General features: G+C 39.7%; 1 protein-coding gene across 5 annotated transcripts in view; it reads right to left on the bottom strand.

The window, feature by feature from the left end:
- The window catches only part of LOC134218388 (rap guanine nucleotide exchange factor 4), a 666,467-nt gene that overhangs the window by 90,102 nt on the left and 549,878 nt on the right, over positions 1-26,487 (bottom strand). For all 5 annotated transcript variants that reach the window (XM_062697317.1, XM_062697318.1, XM_062697322.1 and 2 more), the window contains 3 exons: positions 25,828-26,149; positions 12,054-12,143; positions 11,810-11,924 (listed from right to left, as the gene is read on the bottom strand). In XM_062697317.1, coding sequence (XP_062553301.1) covers positions 11,810-11,924; positions 12,054-12,143; positions 25,828-26,149 — 527 coding nt within the window. The remainder of the gene's footprint in view (positions 1-11,809; positions 11,925-12,053; positions 12,144-25,827; positions 26,150-26,487) is intronic.

Raw genomic sequence — 26,487 nt, 5'->3', positions numbered from 1 at the left:
AAAATCCATCGAAAGATGAAGGTGCTAGTAATGTTCGAAATCTTCCCTTTCAGCGTAACGCTCTTGATTTCCAAAAATCTAAATGACACCCAGTATAGTAAAGAAAGACGTAAGTTCTACGTCAAAATGTGTGGATCAATTAATTTTAGTTTCATTGGCCTTCTCTCCAAGCATTACGGATCTCATTATCAAAATTATGGATCATATAAACAAAATTATGGATCATATGACCAAAATTATAAATCATCATCAGGATAAAAATTGCGCAAATTTGAAATTTTATGAATCAAAATATAGTTTTTATGGATTTATGGATCATTTGAACACAACACAACAAGAATGTTATTGTTTTTCTTGACTATGTTAAAGGAATATATTTTCTTATTATTGCTAAATTTTAGCTTAGTTATGGATCATAAGTAAGGGCTGCCGTAAGGTAAAGTAAGGGCTGCCGTTCAGTACTATTCAATTTAGTTTTACTATGTTGTAATCATTACAGATACGTGTTTCGATCTCAATTGTAAGGCCGTCCATTCCATTTAATTCCACCTCATTGTAATCTTTGCAGAAACGTACTTCGAGGGCCCTCCTTAACCGTGCTGTGAGATGCGCGGCTACAAAGCAAGACCATGCTGAGGTTGGCTGGGTTCGATTCCCGGTGCCGGTCTAGACAATTTTCGGATTGGAAATCGTCACGACTTCCTTGGGCATAAAAGTATCATCGTGTTAGCCTCATGATATACGAATTCAGAAATGGTAACTTGGCTTAGAAACCTCGCAGTAACTGTGGAAGTGCAAAATGAACACTAAGCTGCGAGGCGGCAATGTCCCAGTGGGGGATGTAATGCCAATGAAGATGAAGAAGAAGAAGATTTCGACCTCAACTGTAAGGCTATCTTTAGTGTCACATCAAGTTGAGTCAAGTACGAGACATTGAGGACGGCCTTACAATTGAGGTCGAAATACGTATCTGTAATGAATACAACATAGCGAAACTAAATTGAGTAGTACTAAACTTGTCTTATAAAAGGCGAATTACGGTGACAAATGGATTCTATGCTGAGGGCTTATGTGATAATAGAACGGAACATAGCTAATTCCTTAACCTTTTGTCTGTGCTCTGGGGTCAATATGACCCCAGGCCACTTTGAGTGGCTGCCATTTTTTTAGTTTTCAACCGATTCTCCTAATTTTTGGTAGTTTGGTAAAACTCGCCGAGATCTGTCTCCTAGGTGCAAATTCGCTTGAAAAATCTTGAAAATATGCGCTACAGTGTCCTTTTTTCAAAAAACTTACGTTGTCTGTGCTCTGGGGTCAAATTGACCCCAAATTGAAATTGCTATAACTATTTTAATGTTTGGCCAATTTTGGATTTTTGGGGCTTTTTCGAAAGATAATTTAATCATCTTTCAGGTCGTTACCAAAGATTGACTATAGGTGGGCGGGTACATCGCGGGGAGGGGTTTTCGTAAAAAGGGTACAAAAACAGTGATTTTTCATGCTTATTTTATTATATCCGAAAATCCTACCCATTTTGAACTGCACCTTTTCAAAAAGATTATGCAGGAAGGCGTCTGTTTTGACATGATGCATTGATTAGTTTAGCGCTTGGTCGCTAGGTGGCGGTATATTTGAATTCATTATTTTAGACTACTACTAAATAACTCCGATATATGGAATTTTCCTCATTGTAAATATTCTTATCGCACAATTTTGAAATTCGTAAAGATGACGTCTTTAACAAATTTCGTCTGGTGGGAATAGACTGTCATGTAACGGAATGAATAATAAGGAAATTTACAAATAGGCGGCGCTAGTGTACTTGCAATATTCTTGCATATATGAAATATTGCTTTAGCTTGAGATCCCTCATACCTACACCCAAGTTGTATTCGGCAACATTGTTCAGGATGTCTAGCACTACAAAGCGGTGCTCAATATAATGAGCACTTCTTCCCATTTTTTAAATTGTGCGATAAGAATATTTACACTGAGGAGAATTCTATATATCGGAATATCTTGAGTAGTCTAAAATAATGAATTCAAATATACCACCACCTGGCGGCCGAGTTCTAAACTTATCAACGCCTCATGCCAAAGCACATGCCTTCCTGCATAGCCTTTTTAAACAAGTTGCAGTTCAAAATGGGAAGGATTTTCGGATATAAGTAAAATAATCATGAAAAATCACTGTTTTTGTACCCTTGTTCACTAAAACCCCTCCCCGCGATGTACCCGCCCACCTATGGTCAATCTTCGGTAACGACCTGAAAGATGATTAAATTATCTTTCGAAACAGACCAAGAAATCCAAAATTGGCCTAACATTAAAAAAGTTATAACAATTTCAATTTGGGGTCAATTTGACCCCAGAGCACAGACAACGTAAGTTTTTTTGAGCACAGACAATACATATGTCTGAAACATCTGCTGAAAACATAAAACACTGTTTTTGATCCCGATTTACTTTCATTTTGAATATGATGTTTCCAGATTTTCTGGCTCCTTGAAATCGGTTCCGGAAGTCCCCGAGAAACTGGAATAGTCAGTAGTCAAAACTAGTACTAACTTTTACCGCTAGGCCAAAGTTTTTTTTGTTTGGTCTGTTATTTGAGGAATATTAATTCATAAGGCTATTCATCCCTACGGCTAAGGAAGGACTTGTACATTTTTGTAAGGACTTTTGTAAGACCGTGAAGAAAATCTCCTTTTAAAATTTAGAGTGTAAATAAAGACCGAAGTCCCCATAAAAGTACATTAAACGCCCATTATTATCTTCTGCTTTTTCATAAATGCTGAACGTCGAACCAATGTTGTTATCGGCCAAGTTACATTATTTTAAGTCATACTTTCGCGATAAAAGCTTAGAATATCTGCATTCACGGTTATGCTTATTAGCAAATTCCATTTGCCACGGGCTACTAAATGAGGTATATGTAACTAGTCACAATATTAAATCAACCTGTGCGTTCGACAATGGTCGCAGCAATGAAGAAGTTTCTTTTCGAGATAGGTCTAGCTGCGCTCACTTTTACAGTTTGCACGGGACAAATCAACCCGTTTCATAATACCCCAGAATTATTACCGGATTTTATCCTCCAAACGTATGCCTCGTTTTGCCCAAAACCCATCAAAACGGTGCTGGTCATTAACGAATCTGAGCATTTCGTGCTGTGGGCAAATCGACTTCTTCAAAAACTGAATACGCCCTTCATGGTGTCAAATAAGGCAAAGATACTGCATGATGTCATGCTCAAACGGGATTGTGTGATATTTGACTCTTCAGCAATCTACAAGGTCAGTATGAAATAGTTTTTGATGTCCAAATTGCAATCCCTCATATTTTTATTACAGTCACATGCTTATCTACTTGGACACTCTAAATCGATAATTCTAATGGAGGAAGTTATGTTTCATAGAAACTTTCCCAATAGATCAGTAATCAAATGATACGGATATGAGACGTTATTCATACTCATAAACAATAATGAGTACTTAACGGTACATGTTGATTATCCATCTGGAAAGATAAGTTTTAATGAAACAATTGATCACGGTCCGGAAATGCCGAAAGATTTGTATTACACGGATACATCCATCAGTTTTTCCCCAGTTTACGCGAAAAAATCAATGCAGGAATTTTGGAAATCGATTGCATTTCGTCATAATTTTACATACACTCGACCTGTGGAAGTAGATGTCCACGTTTTTCCAATTTCCCACTTGTTTGACGAAATATTCTTCAGTATGCATAAGATTGTACCTACGTACTTCATTCTTGTGCCTTCAAATCGTGAGCGACCGTTGGAGCACCTCCTAATCGATCCATTCGATATTGGAACCTGGATGTGCATCTTGATAACCATTTCAGTAGTTCTGTTGTCGCTGTGGATGATTGAACCAAATCATTTCGACTTCTCACGGACAGCGTTGGAGCTAGTTCGAATTCTAATCAACACCCCCAATGAAAGATACCGATCGAAAACCACACGCTTGGTTGTTACCATATTCGTAACAGGAACCTTCATTCTATCTTCTTCATACGGATCGTTGATTACTGCTGCCATCTCCAAACCGTGTCACTATCCACCATTAGACAAACTGGACCTAGTGAACAAATGCTGCAATCCAATGTGGTTTTTGGATATCTATGATCCGAATTTCAACTTCATGCATGGCAAATCTACGTTAAAAGTTCATAAGTTTTCGGAGGGCTGCTTTATCGGATCCCCTAGGACTATAGATGTGGTGAAAAAACTTTGCCAGGACGATCCGACATACATACGGGATTGTACATCATACGGCAAATCACGAGTGGAAATGCTTCCATTTCCGCTACTGGGATTTCTCCTGAGTTTTCCCCATTTGAAACTGATCGAACTGTTACGGTTTTACGCCACTGCGTTTGCTCAAGCTGATTTGTATCACTTTGTCGATAAGACCGCCTGGGATGGGGACCTCGATAATTTGAAATCCGATGAGTATAGGCGCAGAATAATATCGTTCGATGAGCTGCAATTGGTGTGGAAAATAACGGTGTATGGTTGGAGTTTCAGCAGTGTGGTGTTCCTCATAGAATTCGTACTGTTCTATGTGAAGTCGTTATTTAATAAGCAGAATTGAATTACGCTTGGAAACATAATAAAAACTAGATGTGTCAATGCCAGGCAGTTTCTTGATTTCAAGACAAAAATTTGTGAAAATTGAGGAGCATCACGAAAGTATGATATATACTTTGAATTTAAATATCTCAGCCGTTTCTTGATGGATTTCAATTCTTTTCAAAATTCAAAATTCAAAATTGGGCTACTTTTGGACTCAAACAAGATTTCGCGGAAAGCGGACACAGCAGCGTTGGATACTCGATACTCGTGGTCGCAACGGAATACCATCAACATCGGAGGTGGCCTTCCGGTGGTTACTATTGACTATCCAACCTCAACGATGGATTCTGCTGCGGTTTAGCAGAAAATCATCGTTTGATCGGCCAGCACTCAAGTGTAGAGGTTGCACTGGTCCAAATCAGTGGTTTTCGACGTGACAGTTTTTATTGCGTTAGATTAGTTATCGATTTTCTCGATTTTTTCGAGATATTTTCAAGACACTTACGGACGGGTCTTTTGAATTTGCAGGAAAAGTTCAATGACCTTGTAAGTTTTCCTAAAAAAATATTTATTTGGATTTTTTTCCGGATTTTCTACGAAAAATACTTTGGAGTTTCCAAAAGCAATTCTTTAAAATTTCCAAAGGAAGCGGCTTGGAATTCTCAAAGAAAATTGTTTGAAATCTATATACAGTCAAACCTCTCTAAGTCAATATTGAAGGGACCGTCGATTCATGGAAATGTCGAGATGTGGAATAGAAAGTCCCTGGGAAGCTATTTGAATGGACCATCGTAGTAACCCAGAAAATATTTTTTTATGGCATAATTTGCTTCTAAGAGTCCATATCGAGTCATAGAACATCGACTCATGGAGGTTTGACTGTACATAAAAATGAATTTCTGTCTGTCTTGTTCTTATAGATTCAGAAATTACTGAACCGATCAGCGTGAAATTTTGTATAGAAAGGTGTCTCGGGCCGTGGAAGGTTTCTAAGATGGTTTGAGGCTCCTCCCCCTATGGAAGACGGGCTCCCATACGAATAAAACACAAATTTCTACTAATCAAGCAAATGGAGCCTGAGGGTATTTTTTAATGACAATAAATGTTTCTATGATGGTTCGAGACCCGAGAGGAATTTCTAACGAAAAAAATTGGAATTTTGCTGGAAAATTCTAATGGAACTTCCATAGGAGATTATTCACAGCAAATTCATTGGAATATCCTCGAAAAACTATTATGAGTTTTCACGGCAAACTCGCTGAAATTTTGACGAAAAGTTCATCGGAATTTCCAAGGGAAAAAATTAAAAAAGCGAAAGGGTCGTTTGGCGGAAATCCATTCGGCCGAATAACACGTTGAACCGAAAGTCATCTAGCCGAATTCTATTCGGACGAAACGGTTATTAGGTCGAAAACGGTTCGGCCAAAAATGCCATTTGGCTAATAGCAACATACGGCCGAACTGGTAACTTGGCCTAATAAGCCGTTTGCCCTATCTGGTCGTTTGGCTAGAATAGTCGTTGGCCGAAATGGTCGTTTGGCAGAAAGGGCAGTTTGGCTGAAAATGTCTTTTTGGGGTCATACGGCCTAAAATGTCATTTGTTCAACGGGTAATATGGTCAAACATGTCAACCCGTTCAATCGAATGCCCCTTTCTGCCAATCGACTATTTCGACCAAACGACATTTTCGGCCACATGATCTATTCCAGTGGTGCTCAGCACTTTGGGCGTTTTTTCCTTAACCCTTAAAAGGCCGGGACGACAGTCACCTCCTTCAAAGTGCTCGTTCTCAGTAAAGCGTTGACCAAATTTCATGACCCCGGACTTTTCTCAAAGGGGATTAGTAGGGATTTCTTTTGACTAAAGTGCCGCCCCGCTTGACCCCTCCCCGCGTTCATGAGTTTTGAAAATGTCTGTGTTTTTTCCTTATTTTTTGCTATGATGGCCAAATTTCTTCAGTATTCAAGGGCAATAAAGTTCTGGTGTCATAAAATAAAGTAGATACATGAGATATATCAAGTTGATGTGATTTTGAACGTTTCCAAGTTATCTGATTACTGTAATTACCGATATTGAAATCCATAGAGAGAGTTATGGTCATATTTCTTAAAATCTGATCACGAAATAAACCAAACTGTGCCAGACAGGAGGGAAAAATATCACAAACAACTGTAGACATATATGTTATCAATTTTATGTGTTGAAGATACTATTTTGGAGCACTCCAGTTCATCCGAAATATCCGTGAGTTCAGGTCTTGAATTCTACCATAGAAGCGAAAGGTAATGTGCATATAAAAATACTCAGAGTACATCCTACTCAGTTCAAAGATATAAAATGACTCATTGGGAATTTTTCTACGTGTCCCATTGTGACATTCTAGAATGCGCGAAATGTTCTGAAGTTCAGCTCGTAAGATCTACGCAACAACGACCTCCAAAATGTTTTCGGCAGCTATCAAAACCCTTCCCAACAGATCCTTAGATACCTGCCAAGAGGCGTTATACCAATCTATCTGCATTTCATTACACTGAAAGCCATCCAAAACGTTCTTGAGTTCAGGTCGTCAGATCTACAATCAAGTAGAAGCGCAATGCTTGTTTCAAATCAAGCTCAGGTCATCCTGCCCAGTTCAACGAAATCGAATGACTTATTTGGATTTTTTTGTTTGCCCCATAATGACATTCGAGAACGCGCGAAATGTTCTGAAGTTCGGCTCGTAAGACCTACGCAACAACGGCCTCGAAAATGTTTTCGGCAGCTATCAAAACCCTTCCCAACAGATCCTTAGATACCTCCCAAGAAACGTTATACCAATCTATCTGCATTTCGATACACTGAGGGCCATCCAAAACGTCCTTGAGTTCAGGTCGTCAGATCTACAGTCAAGTAGATGCGCAATGCTTGTTTCAAATCAAGCTCAGGTCATCCTGCCCAGTTCAAAGAAATCAAATGACTTATTGGAAATTTTTCTGTGTGCCCCATAATGACATTTGAGAATGCGCGAAATGTTCTGGAGGTTCGGCTAAATGACCTATTCCCGAGCAGGAGAAATTGGCTCAATAATACTTAATTCTGTTATTGATACCACACTCTGTTATGAACTAGCCCTGCATAAGAGCTAAAATACCAAAAGAATAATACCAAAAACTATTATGCACAATACTTAAGCCATAACAAACTCAGTTATTAAATTGAATTTCAATACCAATTGCATATCCAATTATTATTCGTTTGGTATTGAAATACCTAAGCATAATGGTAAGCCTCAAGTATTCTGCATATAAGTTTTTGGTATTATTTTTTGGTATTTTACCTCTTATGCAAGGCTAAATCATACCAATTTCTGTTATCAAGGTCGTCGCTCCTGCTCGGGTTCCGCCAAATAACCTATTCGGCCAAACGTCCTATTTGGCTAAATATCCTTTTCGGCCAAATGTTCTATTCAGTCAAATAACCTATTCGGTCAAATGTCCTTTTCTGACAAATTACCTTTTCGGCCAAATGACCTTTTCGGCCAAACGGCTATTGGGCCATACCTATTCGGCCAAACAACTTTCCTTGTGGCCTTCGGCCGAACGGTATTCGGCCAAACGGCCCTTTCCTATCAGTGCCGGTGCGATCTTCGGCGAAAATTTAATCGAATGCAATTCAGTAGTAAGCCATCGAGTGGCTGTAGTCGGCTTCAGCAGATTTCAAGTGAAATTTTTGCACAAGATTCAGGTTTGTTTTTGTTTGTGTTACTAATTGAAAATACTTTTAGATCAACTTGTTTCAAGCGTAACAGCCAAAATTTATTCTTCCCAGTTTTTGTCTATTTATATAGCTTTTGATGTACATGAGGAATCCGAAAGAATAATTTTTGGCTGTTACGCCCTTTTCAGATGTTAGTCTAGACTTGAATAACACCAGAACAGCTGGAAAGTGCTTTGATTTTAAAAGAATACACTGATTTAAAAATGAATTCAGAAGACCAAAAGTATAAAAAATATTCTTTCCTTTCTTGTTAAAATTTTACTTTCCGCGCTTTTCCTGAGCTTCTCATTGCGATCCAATAAACTAGGTCCGGTTTTTTAATGTGTCTTTGGGATCACTCATGAATTACGTAATGCTGTAGAGGGAGGGATGGGGTTAGACCAAGCGTTACGGTTCATACAAATAAATTAAATCTTCTATACAAAAAGTATGACGAGGCTGAGGAAGGGGGTCTAAAATTGCCCAAACTTGCGTTATGTAATTTGTGAACGGCCCCTTTCCAAACAAATGTCGTATTTCCCAAGTCGGTCGTCAAGCTCAAACCTCAGCGCATTGCGTAGATAAGAGTACCTCTATTTTATCAGTGCATTTGCTGATGAAGAATGTCCCGAGTAACATTGTTTGCTGAATGAAAGTAAAACAACTATCTTTCAAACATAGGTCGAGTCCCATCGAAGGGAAAGTGGTTACCCCCAATACATTTTTCAAATCAATATCTTGCACATAATGTACATATTAACATATGAGTTTTCAGAACATTGTAAACTAATGTCAAAGTCGGGTGGTTTAATCCCCGTAATATTTATACACGGAATTTTCCGTGTATTGGACCACGCGACTTGGACATTAATTGACAATGTTCTGAAACCACTTAACTTTGATTGAACTGAGAAATCTTTACTCGAACATCAAATTAAAATACGGCAAATCCAACCTTTTTCTGGGTAAAATGGTGGTCCCGAAAAGGGACGATTTGTTTTAATACTGCGCCTTTGAAATCACTAACAAACACCATGCAAGGTAATGTCACTTGTTAAAAATCACCACCACTTGAACGTAATCATTTTGCGATTTGCGATTTTTCAAAGATATTGCCTCTCCATTTTACTCTGACTCCATCTTTTTCACATGTAAAATTGAATGCCCTGATGAAAGGCCGATTTACTTTTAACTATCTTTCCAATCACTAATTCATCGAAAGGGGTGAGGCTAATGGGCTTGGTTGCGTAGTTACTGCAACAAATTGAAAATCAAAATCTGTAGCTGCGTTGCTGTAAATCAACGTCTGGTCGTCATCAGCATTGTGGTAAATCGTCGAGAGGCCATTGCCGGCAGCAAGTGAAATACTTATTATCGCAAGATTCGGACAATCGATTGGCTACTGTTAGTGGTTATAGAGGCGTATCACGATGCGTGATTCAATTCCCTTCAGAAACACCATATTAAACGAAAGAGAGTTGATTTGATACAAATTTTCTTCAAAGTGCAGAAAATTTAATAGCAATAATGATGTCGTAGGTAGCGGTGATGTCCGCCAGCGATGGTTGCGGAAGCAATTTTATTCGCCGCGGAAGCGTATGTAGCCATTCAACAGTAGAAAGTAAAATTTTCTCACAAAATGCCGACATTTGGTTGTTGTTGATATTCGTAAAGGCGCATTATTGAAAATAAAATGGACTGGATTGCAACGGGACTCGGGAAACCGAAATTTTAATAATGAAGATGAGTTCTCAAATTTTTAGTATTCTGAATTTAATTTTAACTTAGTGAATTTACTTGAAATCAGAACATTATTCAGCTGTTCTGCAGTTTTTTTAAATTAATAATTTTTTATAAGGCCGTTACAAATATTAAATTAAAATTTTGTCGTACTGATCTCCGGGGGTAGTATAATAAAATATAAACGAATTAGGCTACACCTTTGAGCAATTTAATTGATATTATGAATCATGACAGATATGCTTATATCAACCTCAACTTGAGGTCCTCAAGTTCTGAACTGTATTTAAGTGTCTCGTATTTAATATGTCGGAAAGAAGTTGTCGAAGCATTATACCTACACAGAAAAAATAAAGAACCTAAAAAAAAGTTGAAAGAATTTAACTTTGAGTACGAAGTTCCAATTTTAAACTTAATAGTAGGTAGTTTTCTCACTCCATCTCATGAATGAAATTATAAACAAAGAGAGCTGCCTCGACCCAACTTGTGCTGTTTATTTAAATCATGTTTATTTAAAATCATCACCATATATCATATTCTATTTAGTTTCTTTATTGAGTCGGTGAAAAATATATGGAGTATAAGAATGTTAGTAACAAATTTACTGACTACTGTAAATATTGACCTACATTTCACTTATTTAAAAAAGTTGTGTATAACAGAGGTATTTCGTGATTCGATGGCAGGTGTCGAATTTACCCCAACTGATAACATAATAATGATGAGATACATGTGGACGTTTATAATTAGAAAAGTTTACTATTTTTCCACAACATACACAAAATGATGTTTAATTATGGATCAGAGATGGATTAAATACTGAAATTCAACAAATTATTGTCGAAAAAGCTTATAAACCGATGCCAAAATTTTACATAACTCATCTCCTGGTGGTGATCAATGCTAATTGTCTATTTTTTTATGACTCTTACACGTCTCCGCCAGTTAATACAGAATTACAAGAAATCAAACGTTTATTCAAAGTGTGTATAAATTAGTGTCCGATAATCACTTGAAATCAGAGATTTGAAGTGGTGTCGGTTTCACCCGCAGTGTCGGTTTTACCCACAATTCCCCTACGCGGATGCATGAACAAAGAATGGGCTTGTAATAAGAAAGATCCACTGCCTGCCGATATACGCCTTTTTCCATGTTCGCTAAAATTCGTTTGTACGTGGGATAGTTAGATGTGTAGCGACAAAACACGTTAAGCGTCGAAAGCTGTGCCTGTGGAAAGATTGCTAAAGATAATGTAAAAGCAACCATTAACACAAATGGATCTCATTTTATCAATGTTTTAATCTCAGCGAGGAAACCTAAACTAAAATATATTTCATGAGAAAATGAATTTATTCTCGATTGGCATCGACAGTGGACAGCTAGTGATTTTGATACATTAAAACAGTCCATTCAGATTACCTTGAATGTTTTATTGAAAGATGTGTTCAGTGATTGACTCCAACATATTTAATATTATTTACGTTCAGTATACACACGTAGTCACGGGACGAATTTCACTATAAACGTCCCAATGATCCATAAAAAAACATCGAAAAATGAGAACTGTAATTTATTGTAAGATTTTTCGTAGTACGAAATTAGGAGGAGAATTCGTTTCGTATGTATGTATATATCTATTGCATTGTAGCAAACATTTGGGATGCTCTCCACATGTAAGAATTTGTCACATTTCGCAGCAAAAATTAGTCTAAGAAAATAAACTGTACTCACTGTCATCATCCGGTCGTATTACAGTCTTTGAGTGTGTGTTTCCACTGAATAGGCAAATGGGTTGTCCGTTGGGCGGCAATTTCCACTTTTGGCTCGCATTCATCTGTCGATCCTCCTGTGAGGACGAAAGGTGGTACAAATTAAAAGTATTAATCCGATCTGCACATTTCTTGTTCATTATCTTCCTTATGTTTCCGTTTTTTTCCTTTTAGCTTTGAGACAAACTGCTCTGATTGCATCTTACCTGGTATCGAGATAATTGCGTTAGCACGTGGTGGATGATGCTGGCTTCTTCCTGCAGTACGCCTTCCGACTCGACATCTGTGGCAATTTCCTGCAAACGAGACAAATATAAGAAATTCAAAGTATAAATGAACTAATAAGTAAATATGATTGACGATGACGATTTTGATCTGAACGCTGTCAGAATTTTCTCATTTCATTTCAATAATAGCTGTGATCACTTTCAGGATTATCCAGTGAAAGATTGAAATTTATTGGTTTAGTTGTGTTTGAAAGATATGATATGTAAACAGTTCATTCATCAGAAAAAAAACCATCGATATTTCCATTTTTTAACCCAACTGATTTAAATTTTGGGTGAAATACTTGATAAGCGAGCGAATTTCTGACACGTTTTTAAGATGTGGTATTTCAAGTTTTATTCATCATATTTATAACATTTGAGGTGCATCATATTACTGTTGCCACCTTGTAGATCTTTTAGGATATTTCAACATATTCCTGCTGTACTTGGTAAATAAAATAACGTGCACAATGGAGCTTTATCGATATCGACAATATTCATTTGGTGATATATCGGTATCGGCGAAAATTTTAGTCGCTCTTATCCATCTTGGTTTTTACCGCAAACGAAAATGATTTTCATGAAATAACTTTCACCGCCTGTGGTTTATTATGAATGATTTTAGATTTCCTGTCGAGGGTTTTCTAAGCTTTATCGTTCATGCGTTTTGCCTTTCCACTTAGCGGGTACTGATGAGCCCAAATTCCCAACACCAGATACAACAATGGACATTTTTAAAAATGTGATTGGCTTGCTACACACTTAAAATAAATCACCGATTTCGGTAAAATTTTACCGAAATCTCAACAGCAGAAGTGTTCGGTAAATAATTTTACTAATTTTCGGTGATTCTGACAGTTGAACAATGGAAAAAGTTACAAAAAATCTATAAAATAATTACCGAACAGTTCTGGTGTTGAGATTTCGGTAAAATTTACCGAATACTGTAAAATAAGTTAAGTGTGTACATATGTTTTTCACGATGTAGTCAGTGAGCCAGTGTATGTAGTTTTTAGTTGATTTAATTGGGGATCATAATTTTATAAGTCGATTACAAACATTTATCGATATCGGCGATATTTGAGTTCAATGATATCGGATATCGTATCGATAAATTTCATCCGATAATATCAATATTTGCACAGCCCTAAAATCAAGCTTTGCTACAAAGCTTGATTAAAAATACATATATGTCTTCAAGCTTTGACGAAGCCTCAGCTTTATCAGTACTGTAAAGCAACCTTATTGATACCTGCGCGATCCATTTGTACGATGAAGTTGGTTTCCAATTGACATAAAATGTCAATCGGATTCCAATTTGGAACGCGCATTCTTCACTTTGTGTATAGGTTCTCCACTGCGATGCGGCGGTGCGGTGGGCTGTCGGAAATTACCGTCGTCGTCGAAATAGATTTTCGGAATCTTGTCACAGAACCACACCTCCGAATGTCAGTTATGGCGCGAGATTTGTGTGAAGCATCTCCATTCTGTGGGGAAATTAAACTCTTTCATTCGACTTCGGAGCAAATCGATTTTTGCCATCCGTCGGTTGCTCGGGATTGCAATGGCATTGGTACTATGCATTGGTTATGACTTTCCAAAACATGATAACGATGAAAAAGTTTTCTTATTCGATGCTGGTATAGAATGACTCTTGCAAAATAAGATTGCATGTAAATTCGATTTGGACTTACGCTGATGGATGTAGAATCCATATTTTTTTTGGAAAATGCAAAATGAAGCTGACGGATAGAATCTAAGTCAGAAGAATATCCAAATCTTTCGATATTGGAGATTTATGATGATGATAATAATATATAAAGACAGAATCACCATCTTCGACCAAAGGTCGCACAGACTGAACACTTAACATCTAGCATGAGCCAACGGATAGAACATTCACACAACACCCAGTGGAGAACTTTTCTCTTTACGAGTTTTCTTCTTACCGGGGCGGGAATCGAACCCACACTCCACAGCACATGCGCCTAAACGATTGACGTCACTAACCACACGGCCACGAAGCCCAATAATACAAGTCGTCAATCTTGAGGAGTGCTTTGTGTGGCCTTGAAATTAATAAACTAGTACGCGTACCGAAGTGAATCCAGATAGAATATCCTTTAAAACTAACACAATATCCTATCAATTAATTGCATATTATTCGGTAACTCGGCCGTACGAAAACCATTTTTTTGTTAAACATCTTGGCTGTGCATATGCACAGCACATGTTTCGAAATGGACAAATTGATATGAAATTTGCGAAAAAGAATCCACGTGTCTTGGAGGAACTCGAATCCCCAACCTTTTACTCTCTAGATAGGCGTGATAACCCCTACACGAATCTATGACAAAAGTTCGAAAGACAAAAGGTCGAAAGACAAAAGGTCGAAAGGACAAAAGGTCGAAAGAAAAAAGGTCGAAAAGACAAAAGGTCGAAAGGACAAAACGTCGAAAGGGACAGGATGTCGAAAGGACAAAAGGTCGAAAGGACAAAAGGTCGAAAAGCACACAAGGTCGAAAGGGACAAAAGGTCGAAAAGGACAAAAGGTCGAAAGGGACAAAAGGTCGAAAAGGACAAACAGGTCGAAAAGGACAAAAGGTCGACCAAGAACAAGTTGATAACAAGTTTTGTGTATTAGCAGAAATTACACACTCAACTCATTAATCAATGTTGAAGAATGAGCAATTTTCAAAGAAGGAGTTATGACTATGAAACAAAATTATGAATATCTAGATAGTTCTGTTAGTGATAAAAAAGATTGTTGAATTAGGAAAGGAATAAAACCTGTATTGCGCGAGACAGAGTTGTCCTATACAGATGGCAATAAAAAATTGCTTTCTTATTTTTCACAATTAAATAAAATTCATTCAATGTGTGCAAATAATGGATGGTTTTCTAGGTTTTCTTAATGTTATTGATCTGCCAAAATAGTGCACGTTCAGCTACGCAGACGCGTGCATTAAAAATACACCTGCGTGTAAGACACGGCGTGCGGCGTTCGCCATTTTGTCAAATCGAAGTGACATTCAGAACTCAAATATCCATCTATTAGCTGTACTCACTGCATGAATTTTATTTTTATTTTTTACTGGCAGACCCGTCGAACTTCGAACATAAAATTGATTTATTCTCTGATTAGATCTCAAGTAATGAAGGAATTGGTGTTTCATTTGTATGGAAGCCCCCCTTTCCAAAGCGGGGAGAGGTCTCGAACCATCTTAAGAACCATCCCCGGCCCCAAAATCTTCCTCATACAAATTTTCACGCCGATCGGTTCAATAGTTTCCGAGTCTATAAGGTTCAGACAGACAGAAATTTATTTTTATGTATATAGATTAATTGTTATAAATTGTGAAAATAAAAGATCACATTTTTTGGCAATTATGTAGGTCAACTCTGGTGCGAGATTGATTCTCTCCGTTTCAGTTTCTTATCTATTTTGACCTTTTGTCCCTTTCACCTTTTGGATCACATTGATATTTTTTTCTTTCGACCTTTTGTCCCGTTCGACGTTTTGTCCTTTCGACCTTTTGTCCAATTCGACGTTTTGTCCTTTCGACCTTTTGTCCTTTTCGACCTTTTGTCCTTTCGACCTTTTGTCTTTCGACCTTTTGTCCCTAACCCCCCCTACACAACAATAAGGTCACGCTTTAAGGTCACGTTTGCGGAAAAGTCATCAGAATCCGAATACCAACCTCCACCGTGGTTAACAAAAAAATGGTTTTCGTACGGCCGACTTGCCGAATAATATGCAATTAATTGTAATCAAGTGTCGGTCTTCCACCGTCATTAGTCGTCTGAGTACACGCGACCGCTTACGTAAGGCAATCAAACTCATCAAATGCTTTAGCCAAGCAAGCCTTTGGCACAGCAGAGTGCGATTGATTCGCGCTGTATACAGATCCGCCCAGCCCGTTGTTGGGGGCATGTAGTGCGTTCCTCTCGTTTAATAAACAATGTGCACTCGCTTGACTGTGGATATACAACAGTAAAGCACATTTGCAAAATAGAGCTAATCGTGGTGGAGGTTGGTAGTCGGATTCTGATGGCTTTTCCGCAAACGTGACCTTTAAGTGGTCTTGTTGTGTAGGGGCTATCACGCCTATCTAGAGAGGTAGGAGGTTGAGGGTTTGGGTCCCTCTAAGACACGTGGATTCTTTTTCGCAAAATTTCATATCAATTTGTCCATTTTGAAACATGTGCTGTGCATATACACAGCCAAGATATTTAACACAATATCCTATTCCAAGACAATCGTGGAGATGCAGTTGTATACTCGGTCTCTAGTAGCAACGAGAGTTGGACTAAAAATCCTTCCCTTCCTATATGACCGTAAGGACGTGGCCAGCGCCATTATTGACTAAAAATATTTGAGCTTCCAAAACGTGTACATTGAGGATGGATAGCTAACCCCAAGCTCCATTCATTTGGTTCTCTGTGCAATTTCGCAAGTTATGATCAATCACGGATTAGCAACTACGAATTGTACATGCATAATGCTCATGCTCATTTTCTTAATTTTACTCGTGACTTTTTCACTCGAAAATACAGTAACTCTCCATTATTCGATATTGAAGGGACCCAGTTAGTTAGAGTTAGGGAGCTATCGAGATAGGGAACACATTCATATTTGGCCGAATACCGTTTTACCGAGTAGTTAAAATTTGTTTCCTTATTCAGTGAAGTGAGAAGTGAGGTGTTCGAAGTGATTAGTGAACAACGAGAACTGAGAAATGACATGTTCGAAATATGTACAGAGTAGGGAGATGTGAGAACTGAAAAACAGAAGTTAGCATTGAGTAGTGAGATGTGTGCAGTAACATGTGAGTAGTGGAAGTGAGAAATGAGAAAAGAGTAGTGATATAAACAGAAGCAAAGAGTGAGAAATGAGAGATGATGATTGGGAGGTGAGAAACGAGATGTTGAGTAGTGAGTGGAGAGATACAACACAGAAAGAAGAAGAAAGAAGAAAAAAGGAAGATGGAAATAGAATGTCGTTCTTTTTTTCTTAATCTCGGGTCGACACTTCTTCCTACTCACAACTCACTTTTCATTTCTCAGTTCTCACTACTTACTTCTTACTTCTCTCTTCACACATCTCGCTTCTCATCTCTCTCTTTACTCTTCTCACTCCACACTTCTCACTATTCATTTTTCACCTTGCACATCACTTCTTACTTTACACTTCTCACTTTTCATTCACTAACTTTTTACTTCTTTCTTCTCAATTATAACTTATTATAATCTCACTTCTGAATTTTCATTTCTCGCACTTTTCACTTCTAACTTCTAACTTGTCACTACTCACTACTACTTTGCACTTCGAATTTCTCACTTCTTACTTCTCACTTCTCAATATTATATCGCCACTTCTCACTTTGCACTTCTTCCTCCTCTTTTCTCTCTTCTCAATTTACACTTCGAATACCTTACTTCTCACTTTTAACTTTTCACTTCTCTCTATTTATTTCTCACTTCTTCTTACTTTTTACTTCTCACTTTTAACTTTTTACTTTTCACTTCTAACTTCTCACTCTCTCTTCTCCCATCACTCATTTATCACTTCTTGCTTCGCACTTCTCACTTCTTATATCTTTCTTCTCCCTTCTCACTTATAACTTCCTATATATTTTAACTTCTCATTTCTCAGTTATCACTTTTCTTCTAACTTCTAGTTTTTCACTTTTTACTCTTAACTTCTCGCTACTCACTTCGCACTTCAAATTTCTCACTTTTAACTTCTCACTTATCATATTTTACTTCCCACTATTCACGAATTTCTCACTTCTCACTTCGCTCTATTTATTTCTCAATTTTCATTTTTCACTTTTCGCTTCTCACTTATAACTTCTTATATCAGACGCGGAGTGCGAGGAGATGGAACAGCTGTGCCGTTCTCAAGATACACGCAAGTTCTATCAGAAGCTCAACGCATCCCGCAAAGGCTTCGTGCCGCGAGCCGAAATGTGCCGGGATAAGGATGGGAGCATCTTGACGGACGAACGTGTGGTGATCGAACGGTGGAAGCAGCACTACGAGGAACATCTGAATGGCGCTGAGAGTACAGGCAGTGAAAGTCAAGGCAGCGGAGGAGATGACTACGTCAGTTCAGCGGACGATGGAAGCCAACCAGCCCCCACCTTGAGGGAAGTTAAGGATTCAACAGCTAAAGACCAATAAAGCAGCTGGTAAGGATGGTATCGGAGCTGAGCTCATCAAGATGGGCCCGGAAAAGCTGGCCACTTGCCTGCACAAACTGATAGTCAGAATCTGGGAAACCGAACAGCTACCGGAGGAGTGGAAGGAAGGGGTTATATGCCCCATCTACGAGAAAGGCGACAAACTGGAGTGTGAGAACTTTCGAGCGATCACCATCCTTAATGCCGCCTACAAAGTGATATCACAGATCATCTTCCGTCGTCTGTCACCATTAGTGAACGAGTTCGTGGGAAGTTATCAAGCCTACTTCGTTGACGGCCGCTCGACAACGGACCAGATCTTTACTGTACGGCAAATCCTTCAAAAATGCCGTGAATACCAGGTCCCAACGCACCATCTGTTCGTTGATTTCAAAGCGGCATACGACAGTATAGACCGCGTAGCGCCATGGAAAATTATGGACGAGAACAGCTTCCCTGGGAAGCTTACCAGACTGATCAAAGCAACGGTGGATGGTGTGCAAAACTGTGTGAAGATTTCGGGCGAACACTCCAGTTCGTTCGAATCGCACCGGGGACTAAGACAAGGTGATGGACTTTCGTGCCTGTTGTTCAACTTTGCGCTAGAAGGTGTCATGCGGAGATCCGGGTGTAACAGCCGGGGCACGATTTTCAACAGATTTATTTGCTTCGCGGATGACATGGACATTGTCGGCCGAACATTTGCAAAGGTGGCAGAACTGTACAGTGTACACCCGCCTGAAACGTGAAGCAACAAAAGTTGGACTGGTGGTGAATGCGTCAAAGACAAAGTACATGCTTGTGGGCGGAACCGAGCGCGACAGGGCCCGCCTGGGAAGCAGTGTTACGATAGACGGGGATACCTTCGAGGTGGTCGAGGAATTCGTCTACCTCGGATACTTGCCAACGGCTGACATCAACGTTACTCGTGAAATACGAAGGCGCATCATTTGTGGTAGTCGGGCCTACTACGGGCTCCAGAAGAAACTGCGGTCGAAAAAGATTCGCCACCGCACCAAATGTGTCATGTATAAGACGCTTATAAGACCGGTTGTCCTCTACAGACATGAAACATGGACAATGCTCGAGGAGGACTTGCAAGCACTCGTATTGCAAGTATTCGAGAGACGGGTGCTTAGGACCATCTTTGGCGGTGTGCAAGAAGACGGTGTGTGGCGGTGAAGAATGAACCATGAGCTCGCCCAACTTTACGGCGAACCCAGTATCCAGAAGGTAGCTAAAGCCGGAAGGGTACGATGGGCAGGACATGTTGCAAGAATGCCGGACAGCAACCCTGCAAAGATGGTGTTTGCTTCCGATCCGGCAGGTACGAGACGGCGTGGAGCGCAGCGAGCGAGATGGGCTTTGATTTTAATGGGATGGAAATAGGAGCTATGGAATGAAGTGCCGAACCGTTCACCTACATGATAGGAAGAGATTCAAAAGAGGACAACGCAAGCCACCCACCATGAGTTTGTATTTATGGTGACGAAATCAAGGTGGTTAAAGAATTCGTGTATTCGGGCTCACGATACCAGCAGAATTATTCGGAGACGCATCATGGCAGGAAATCATACGTACTTTGGACTCCGCAAAACGCTCCGATCGAATAGTGTATGTTACGTTAAGTTATTTAGATGTTGCTTTATTAAAGTTAAAACCACAAGCAAACAATTCGCAAAGGCACAAACAACATTTTGCGTTAAAAACTGTTCACGAAATTGAGATTGCTGACCAGGAGTGAAGCGTACGCACACCACCGTAAGCCACATTATTAGCAAAAATTGAACGGCACTTTTTTCGCTTCGTCTTCCCGAGTGGTAGCATCGCCGCCATCATCAGGCGACATGAACTAAAAATGAAAAACTTTCGGCCACGAGGGGGAATCACTCTGTGGCAAAGTAATTGCCTTTGAGTTACCGTGCTTTCGTCCGGAACGGTTTTCTTTGCCAGCTAATAAAAATTTCGATAATTCAGGCGACGGCACTAAATTCCGGAATTTCTTCTGAGGAGAATAATTAAAGACTCCGATGCATGAAGCTTCCACACGCCAGGAGTGTCAGAAGCCGTCAAACAGAAGGTAAATCCTCGCAATTCGAATAAAATAATTAGGCCCTTACCTCACACGGTTCGCAGGTCATACATCAAAAGCGGATCACGTGGAAACGCAGAAAGGCTACAATCGTCGGAACCCAGACACGAGACGGTCTAAGTAGTCGGTCAGAATTCAGATAGACCAAAAATACCCCTTCTACGAGTAAGTCCGAATGATTCAATCAACGATCAATCGTCCTTCCAGGGTGTTTTTGAAGGACGGACGTTTGGTTTGCCTGCGGTTTCGCCAGACTGTCAGCTTGCAGGATCGCCATTTCACTTGACTACAGTTTCGTCGGAAAGGTTGAGCACATCTACGGGTAGAAGGGTCGAACTGCTTGACAGTCTTCGTCAAGTTGCGGATCGGTTTTGCCGGACCACTGCGGAATACGGTGTCCGCTTTTCTCGGACTTCGAAGTTTGTCCCAGCCTACTGGGCGATCAGATCGTTGGCGTCGGAAGGAACCGAACCGGAAGCGGAAGTAGAACGAGGACGCTACTTCTTCTTATTGGCATTACATCCCCACACTGGGACAGAGCCGCCTCGCAGCTTGGTTTTCATTCAGCACTTTCACAGTTATTAACTGCGAGGTTTCTAAGCCAAGTTACCATTTTTGCATTCGTATATCATGAGGCAAACATGCTCAATTGAGCATTGTATAGCCACCCACGATTTGTACAATCACATATGCTATGCTATGCTATGCTCGTATATCATGAGGCAAACATGATGATACTTATAGGCCAAGGGAAGTCGAGACAATTTCCAATCCGAAAATTGCCTAGACCGGCACCGGGAATCGAACCCAGCCACTCTCAGTATGGTCTTGCTTTATAAGATTCGCACGGCTAATGGTCGATGCCCACGTAGCGTTTTTTCAGCGCTGCGTGCACGTGGCGTTGAAAAAACTCTACGTGGGCTACAGGCTTGGCATTTACTCGCACAATGAGCTCAATGAGCAAAAAAAAGTTCATCAAAAATGAGCAACCAGACATCACGGTTATGATCAAAACATAAAAAAAAGATGCTCTTCGTAGCCGGAAATATGAGGAGCGGCTCTTTGTCTCAATGTGCCTCTTTGATGAGCATCATTTTTGTTGTTCTTTCCAACTGAACGTACAGATGAACGAAAGCACACTTCACACACACCTCGCTACCCGCACAACAGCTTCACAAATTCGTACCTGTATGAGAACAGCATGAGAATAGCGAACGTGTATAGCATCCATTAGCGGGTAGAAATGAATTAATTATTTACTGCTTCTAAGTAACAGGCAGCTTGATGTAGGCAAATCTACATTTATCTGGCTAGCAAATAGAATTTGATTTGCAAAGAGATTATTGACGAAATTGTCTAATATAAAAAAAAGGGCCAGGGAGCGATCTCTTGATCTCCTTTTATAAGAAAGAAGTAGTGGCATTAAGGCACCAAGCCCTTCTTCAAACGTGTAAACGCATTAAAACGTGTGAGAACCAAAATCCGCATAAAAAAGAAGCCTCATACTAAACCGCATGAAAAGCGACTAGTGTATATCGATCGATTAATACAAGATTTGTTCGACAGCTTGAATTTCAAATGAAAATTGTTATGCTCCTTCATTAGCATAAATGTCTTCATTAGCATAAATCAAGTTTAGTGATATTCCATTTACAACAACGTGTAGAAATTAAATGGAACACTCCTAAACTCGCCTTATGTCAGTGATTGAATTGTTTTCTAAACAAACACGATAAATACAATAACCTACTGGCTACCGTTAGATTAGCCAACTAATTGTCATAAATTTATTCGCCACCACCAATTCCGTCCTTCGAAAAGAGGCTCAAAGATACTCAATGAGCAACTTTTTCCTCACTTCATTGAGTTAAATCATTCAGTTATCATTGAGGAAAGTGTTTATTTCGGAGCTACCAGAAAAAGAGTGAAACGTAAAAGTACAAAAGAGAAGATTCGTGTGACGAGAGCAGTGAGCATTTTTTTCTTCTCCTGATTCGCTCTGAGGAGCATTCCATCCCTGCGTGGGCATCGTTGCGGTGATGCTGCGTTACCGCTTTTTCCCGCAACGTTGAAAAGACGCTACGTGGACATCGGGGCTAAGGAGGGCCCCGAGGATGCTAAGTGCGCGAAAATCTCGACGAAGAAATTAGGCGCCTCGGAGGGATCCCATCCAGCACCATGGTCACACTGGACGGCCAGCAGAGTGGTCTCCAGCGGAGGACGTACGTCGTGCGAGTGGCGCGATGGCAGTGTGCATGAGGCAGACGATATCGACGGCAATTAATCCGACAGAAGATTGTTAGGCCAGTGTGCACCCAAGAAGTGAATTCGTGAGTACACATAATGTTAGCTCGTAAGCAGAAAACCTAGAGAAATAGGATATTATTTATGACAGGAGCAGTATAAGGAAAACAAATGAGCATCGAATATATGTGTTGAATGAGCCGTTTGCGTTTGTTGAATCTTATTTCATCACACTTAAAATAAATCGCCGAATTCGGTAAAATTTTACCGAAATCTCAACAGCAGAACTGTTCGGTAAATAATTTAACTGATTTTCGGTGGTTTTGACAGTTGAGCAATGGAAAAAATTACAAAAAATCTGTAAAATAAATTACCGAACAGTTCTGCTGTTGAGATTTCGGTAAAATTTACCGAATACGGTGAAATGGGTTAAGTGTGTTGTTGAGCATTTGTCCTCCAGTTTGTGTGCATTTGGTCCGTTTTAGCAATTATGCTCTACCGCTACCGGAGATTCCACAACATGTTCGCCGCCGTACCAAACTGACTATCTACAAAACACTTATTAGACCGGTAGTTCTCTATGGACATGAGACGCTGCACGTGGAGGAACAACGCGCACTGGAAGTTTTCAAAAGAAGGCGAATGAACTACGAGTTGCATGAGCTGCTCGGAAGAAAATGGTTCTCGAAAACGATCCGACGGGAACAAGAAGGCAAGGTGTACAGTGAGTAAGGTGGATCAATCAGGTGGAGGACGTTTAGCGGACCCTCCGCAGACTGCGTGGTTGGCGACGTGCAGCCATGAACCGAGCTGATCGGAGAAGACTTTCATGCACTGCGAAGGCCACTCCGTCATTAGTCTGATAATAAATAAATGAAAGGATTTGTGTCTTCACAAAAGTTGTAGCAAAACGTCTACTGAAAAAACTTTGTCAAATACGGCAAGTTTGTAAGTTTTAATTATCTAGGTGCTTTTAAAGATTTGTCAAGTTTTATGCCGATAACCCTTTATAGCTTTAACCCTAATACTTTTCTCACCATTTCTTTTTATTTTCATTTCTACGTTTTCGCATGTTCTAGAAAGTTTTAGGTAATATTGAACTACGTCGATTGATATCTTCCTATTGTTAACATTTTGTGGATACCCATCGGGTCAATCTAGGAAATAAGGGCTTGATTGTATTATTGTTTGCACGAACTTTCTTCTGGAAGGAGATTCTCTAATCATCTCGTGGATTTTGTATAAGTGTCTCTGCTTATGGAACGCCACCACATATTTTTGGCTCTTCATACAGGAGTATGGTGAAATACAAACAATGATATAAACAGGATCAAATTGTTTGTCAGATATGACCAGTAGAGTGATTCAAATTTTGACTTTTTTGCTCCTCTATGCTTAAACGATGGCATTTGCCATTTTGATAATCGTCTTTAATTTTTAGCTAATTTAGATGTAATTTGACTGAGCACAAGCAGTTTGAAGCTTGTATGAAAATTACTATGAAAACAGTAACTTTTGTGAAAAACCGTTCCCCATCATTGCTCATTAAGATCTAAAAATGTATGAATACGTTAGCAACATAGAAAATTTAACAAGGGAAAATATCGTCGTTGTTGCTAAACGATTTGATGCTGGCAACAAAAGTTATTAGGGAAATACTGAATTGTGGGAAATTCAATTTAACACGTAAAAGAATAACATCAATATCAATAATGAGCATTTCTGTTTTCTTTATCATTTTGCTCACAAAAGTCAGATTGCTTCGCAACAACAACTGACTTTCAGCTTAGGATCTATTCTATGATGGCGATGCGTTAAAAATATTCAAATAGATTCTGGGCTGCTTCACGAAACGATCCTTTACATAAGTGGCAATTCTCATAGTAATTTTCATATAACCTTCAAACGGCACGTGCACAACCAAATTACATCCAAATCAGCTAAAAATTTGGGAGGACTATTAAAATAGCAAAAACAATCGTTTAAGGATAGGGGAGCGAAAAAGTCAAAATTTGAATCACTCTAATGACCAGTGCTACAGGCAGGTGCCTTGCTGCAATAGATGGTAGTAACATCATTATCATCATCATAAGTTCAGTCACAAGGAGTTGATAAAACAATGCACCATGCGTCTCCATATGCCTGTATTATTTATTAATTACGGATTTAGAAGGGTGTGCCGAAGCGCAATAGCCTACCGGGAATATTATAAATTTTCAACCGCTCATAGAATTTTTTTTTATCTGGCAATGAATTTTCTCCCTTATTGGTTTTTTAATATTTTTAAAATTTTCTATGAACAATTCCTTTTTTGGAGTATCATGTAGGAGTAGATTTGACACATTCCGATTTTTTTATATTTGAGCCATCAGAAACGCTGGGTGAAGTTGGGAATGTATTGTTTACATTTAACCGTATCTTATCCACCATCACTCAATGAGCGGGCACTCAGCCGTAAACTCACTCCTGGCGAAGGCTATCAAAAACGGATTATGTTTTGATCGATAAGGATCAAATCGTTTGCCGCTAACAGTTCCGGCCGAGTTTGCCTCCGTCATAGGACGTAACGTCAATGATGCCCCATTACGCGACTTGGCTCGTCTCGATATGGTGTGAACAAAATCCTTCCACGAAGTCGGCCGCTTTATCTGTACTGTTTTATCATCGTGTCGACTGCCATCGATACCGCCGTGTTCGCAATTGTTGATACACGCCATGTCAAGAGGCAATCATCTTCCTCGGCTGTGTATCGACTAAGGAGGGATGGTACTCAACTTGATGGGAAATGGTTTTAATTGCGAGTAAGACATAATGTAGGTGAAAGAAAGTGGTGTTGGTCGTTCGCGCCGTACTCAATACTTTGAATTAGCTGTGGTTATTTTGGAAGCAGAGTTGAGGTATCACCTATCCGGAATCAGTGAGCTCAAATTAGGTTAGGTGAAGGACCTATCTGAAATTTCGACGAGCTACGTTGTACGCGTATTCATCAATGATAAAATTAGTAGAGAATCCAAATCAATCTTATTGATTTGGTAATTATTATTTACCATTGCCAAAATCCACATGCAAACAATAAAACACACATATTAGTCGTCATCAGCATCGCTAACAGCGATGTCTTGCCTTGCCCGTCTGTCGTCCGTGGTTCTAGGGTAATCAAAAGCATGAATGGCTGTTCGGCGTAACTTACCTCAATAAACTCCACCGCCAGCGGATCGTCAAACACGGCGTGCCGCACCGCCAGGACCCACCGCTGGATAAACTGCACCACCCGCCGCTTGCAGGTCATAAAGTACTCCTGGTCCTCCTCGCTGGCGGTTCGCATGTCCACCTCGGTGTCCGCATGGTACGTGCTCGCCAGCTCATCGATCAGAATCGGCGTCGGCATAAACACAATGTGGGTCAGTAGAAAGTCGTCCAAAAATGGATCGTTTGGTCCCGCCTGACCGCCCAGTCTTGTCTCCAGCAGGTGTTCCAGCATCTTTTGTGGCGTGCCGGACATCACAGTGTATCTGCAAGGGAGTAAGTTTCGATTTTCTAATTAGAAAGGAGAGTCATGGAAGGTGGGCTTAGGGGGAAGGTACGTGCTGCTTTGTGGAAGGAAAGCATGTTTGATAATAGGTGGGAAAACAAAGCCAGAATGGAAAATGAATCAGGCGAGATGGTTGTCTTTATTCTTATTGTTTGAACGTGCAAATGAGATGATGACGGGAGTGAGTTGTTGCTATTTTACCGCAGGGATGGATTATACAAAAGCTGCAAATTTTCTTAATTAAAGTTTTCTTAGGAACATGCACATTGAAAAAGGAATAAATTGTGGGAGATACAGAATAATAAAAGAAAGAATGAT

Source organism: Armigeres subalbatus, chromosome 2 (genome assembly GCF_024139115.2).
Source record: "Armigeres subalbatus isolate Guangzhou_Male chromosome 2, GZ_Asu_2, whole genome shotgun sequence".
NCBI classification, from domain to species: domain Eukaryota; kingdom Metazoa; phylum Arthropoda; class Insecta; order Diptera; family Culicidae; genus Armigeres; species Armigeres subalbatus.
This window is presented reverse-complemented; position numbering and strand designations above follow the sequence as displayed.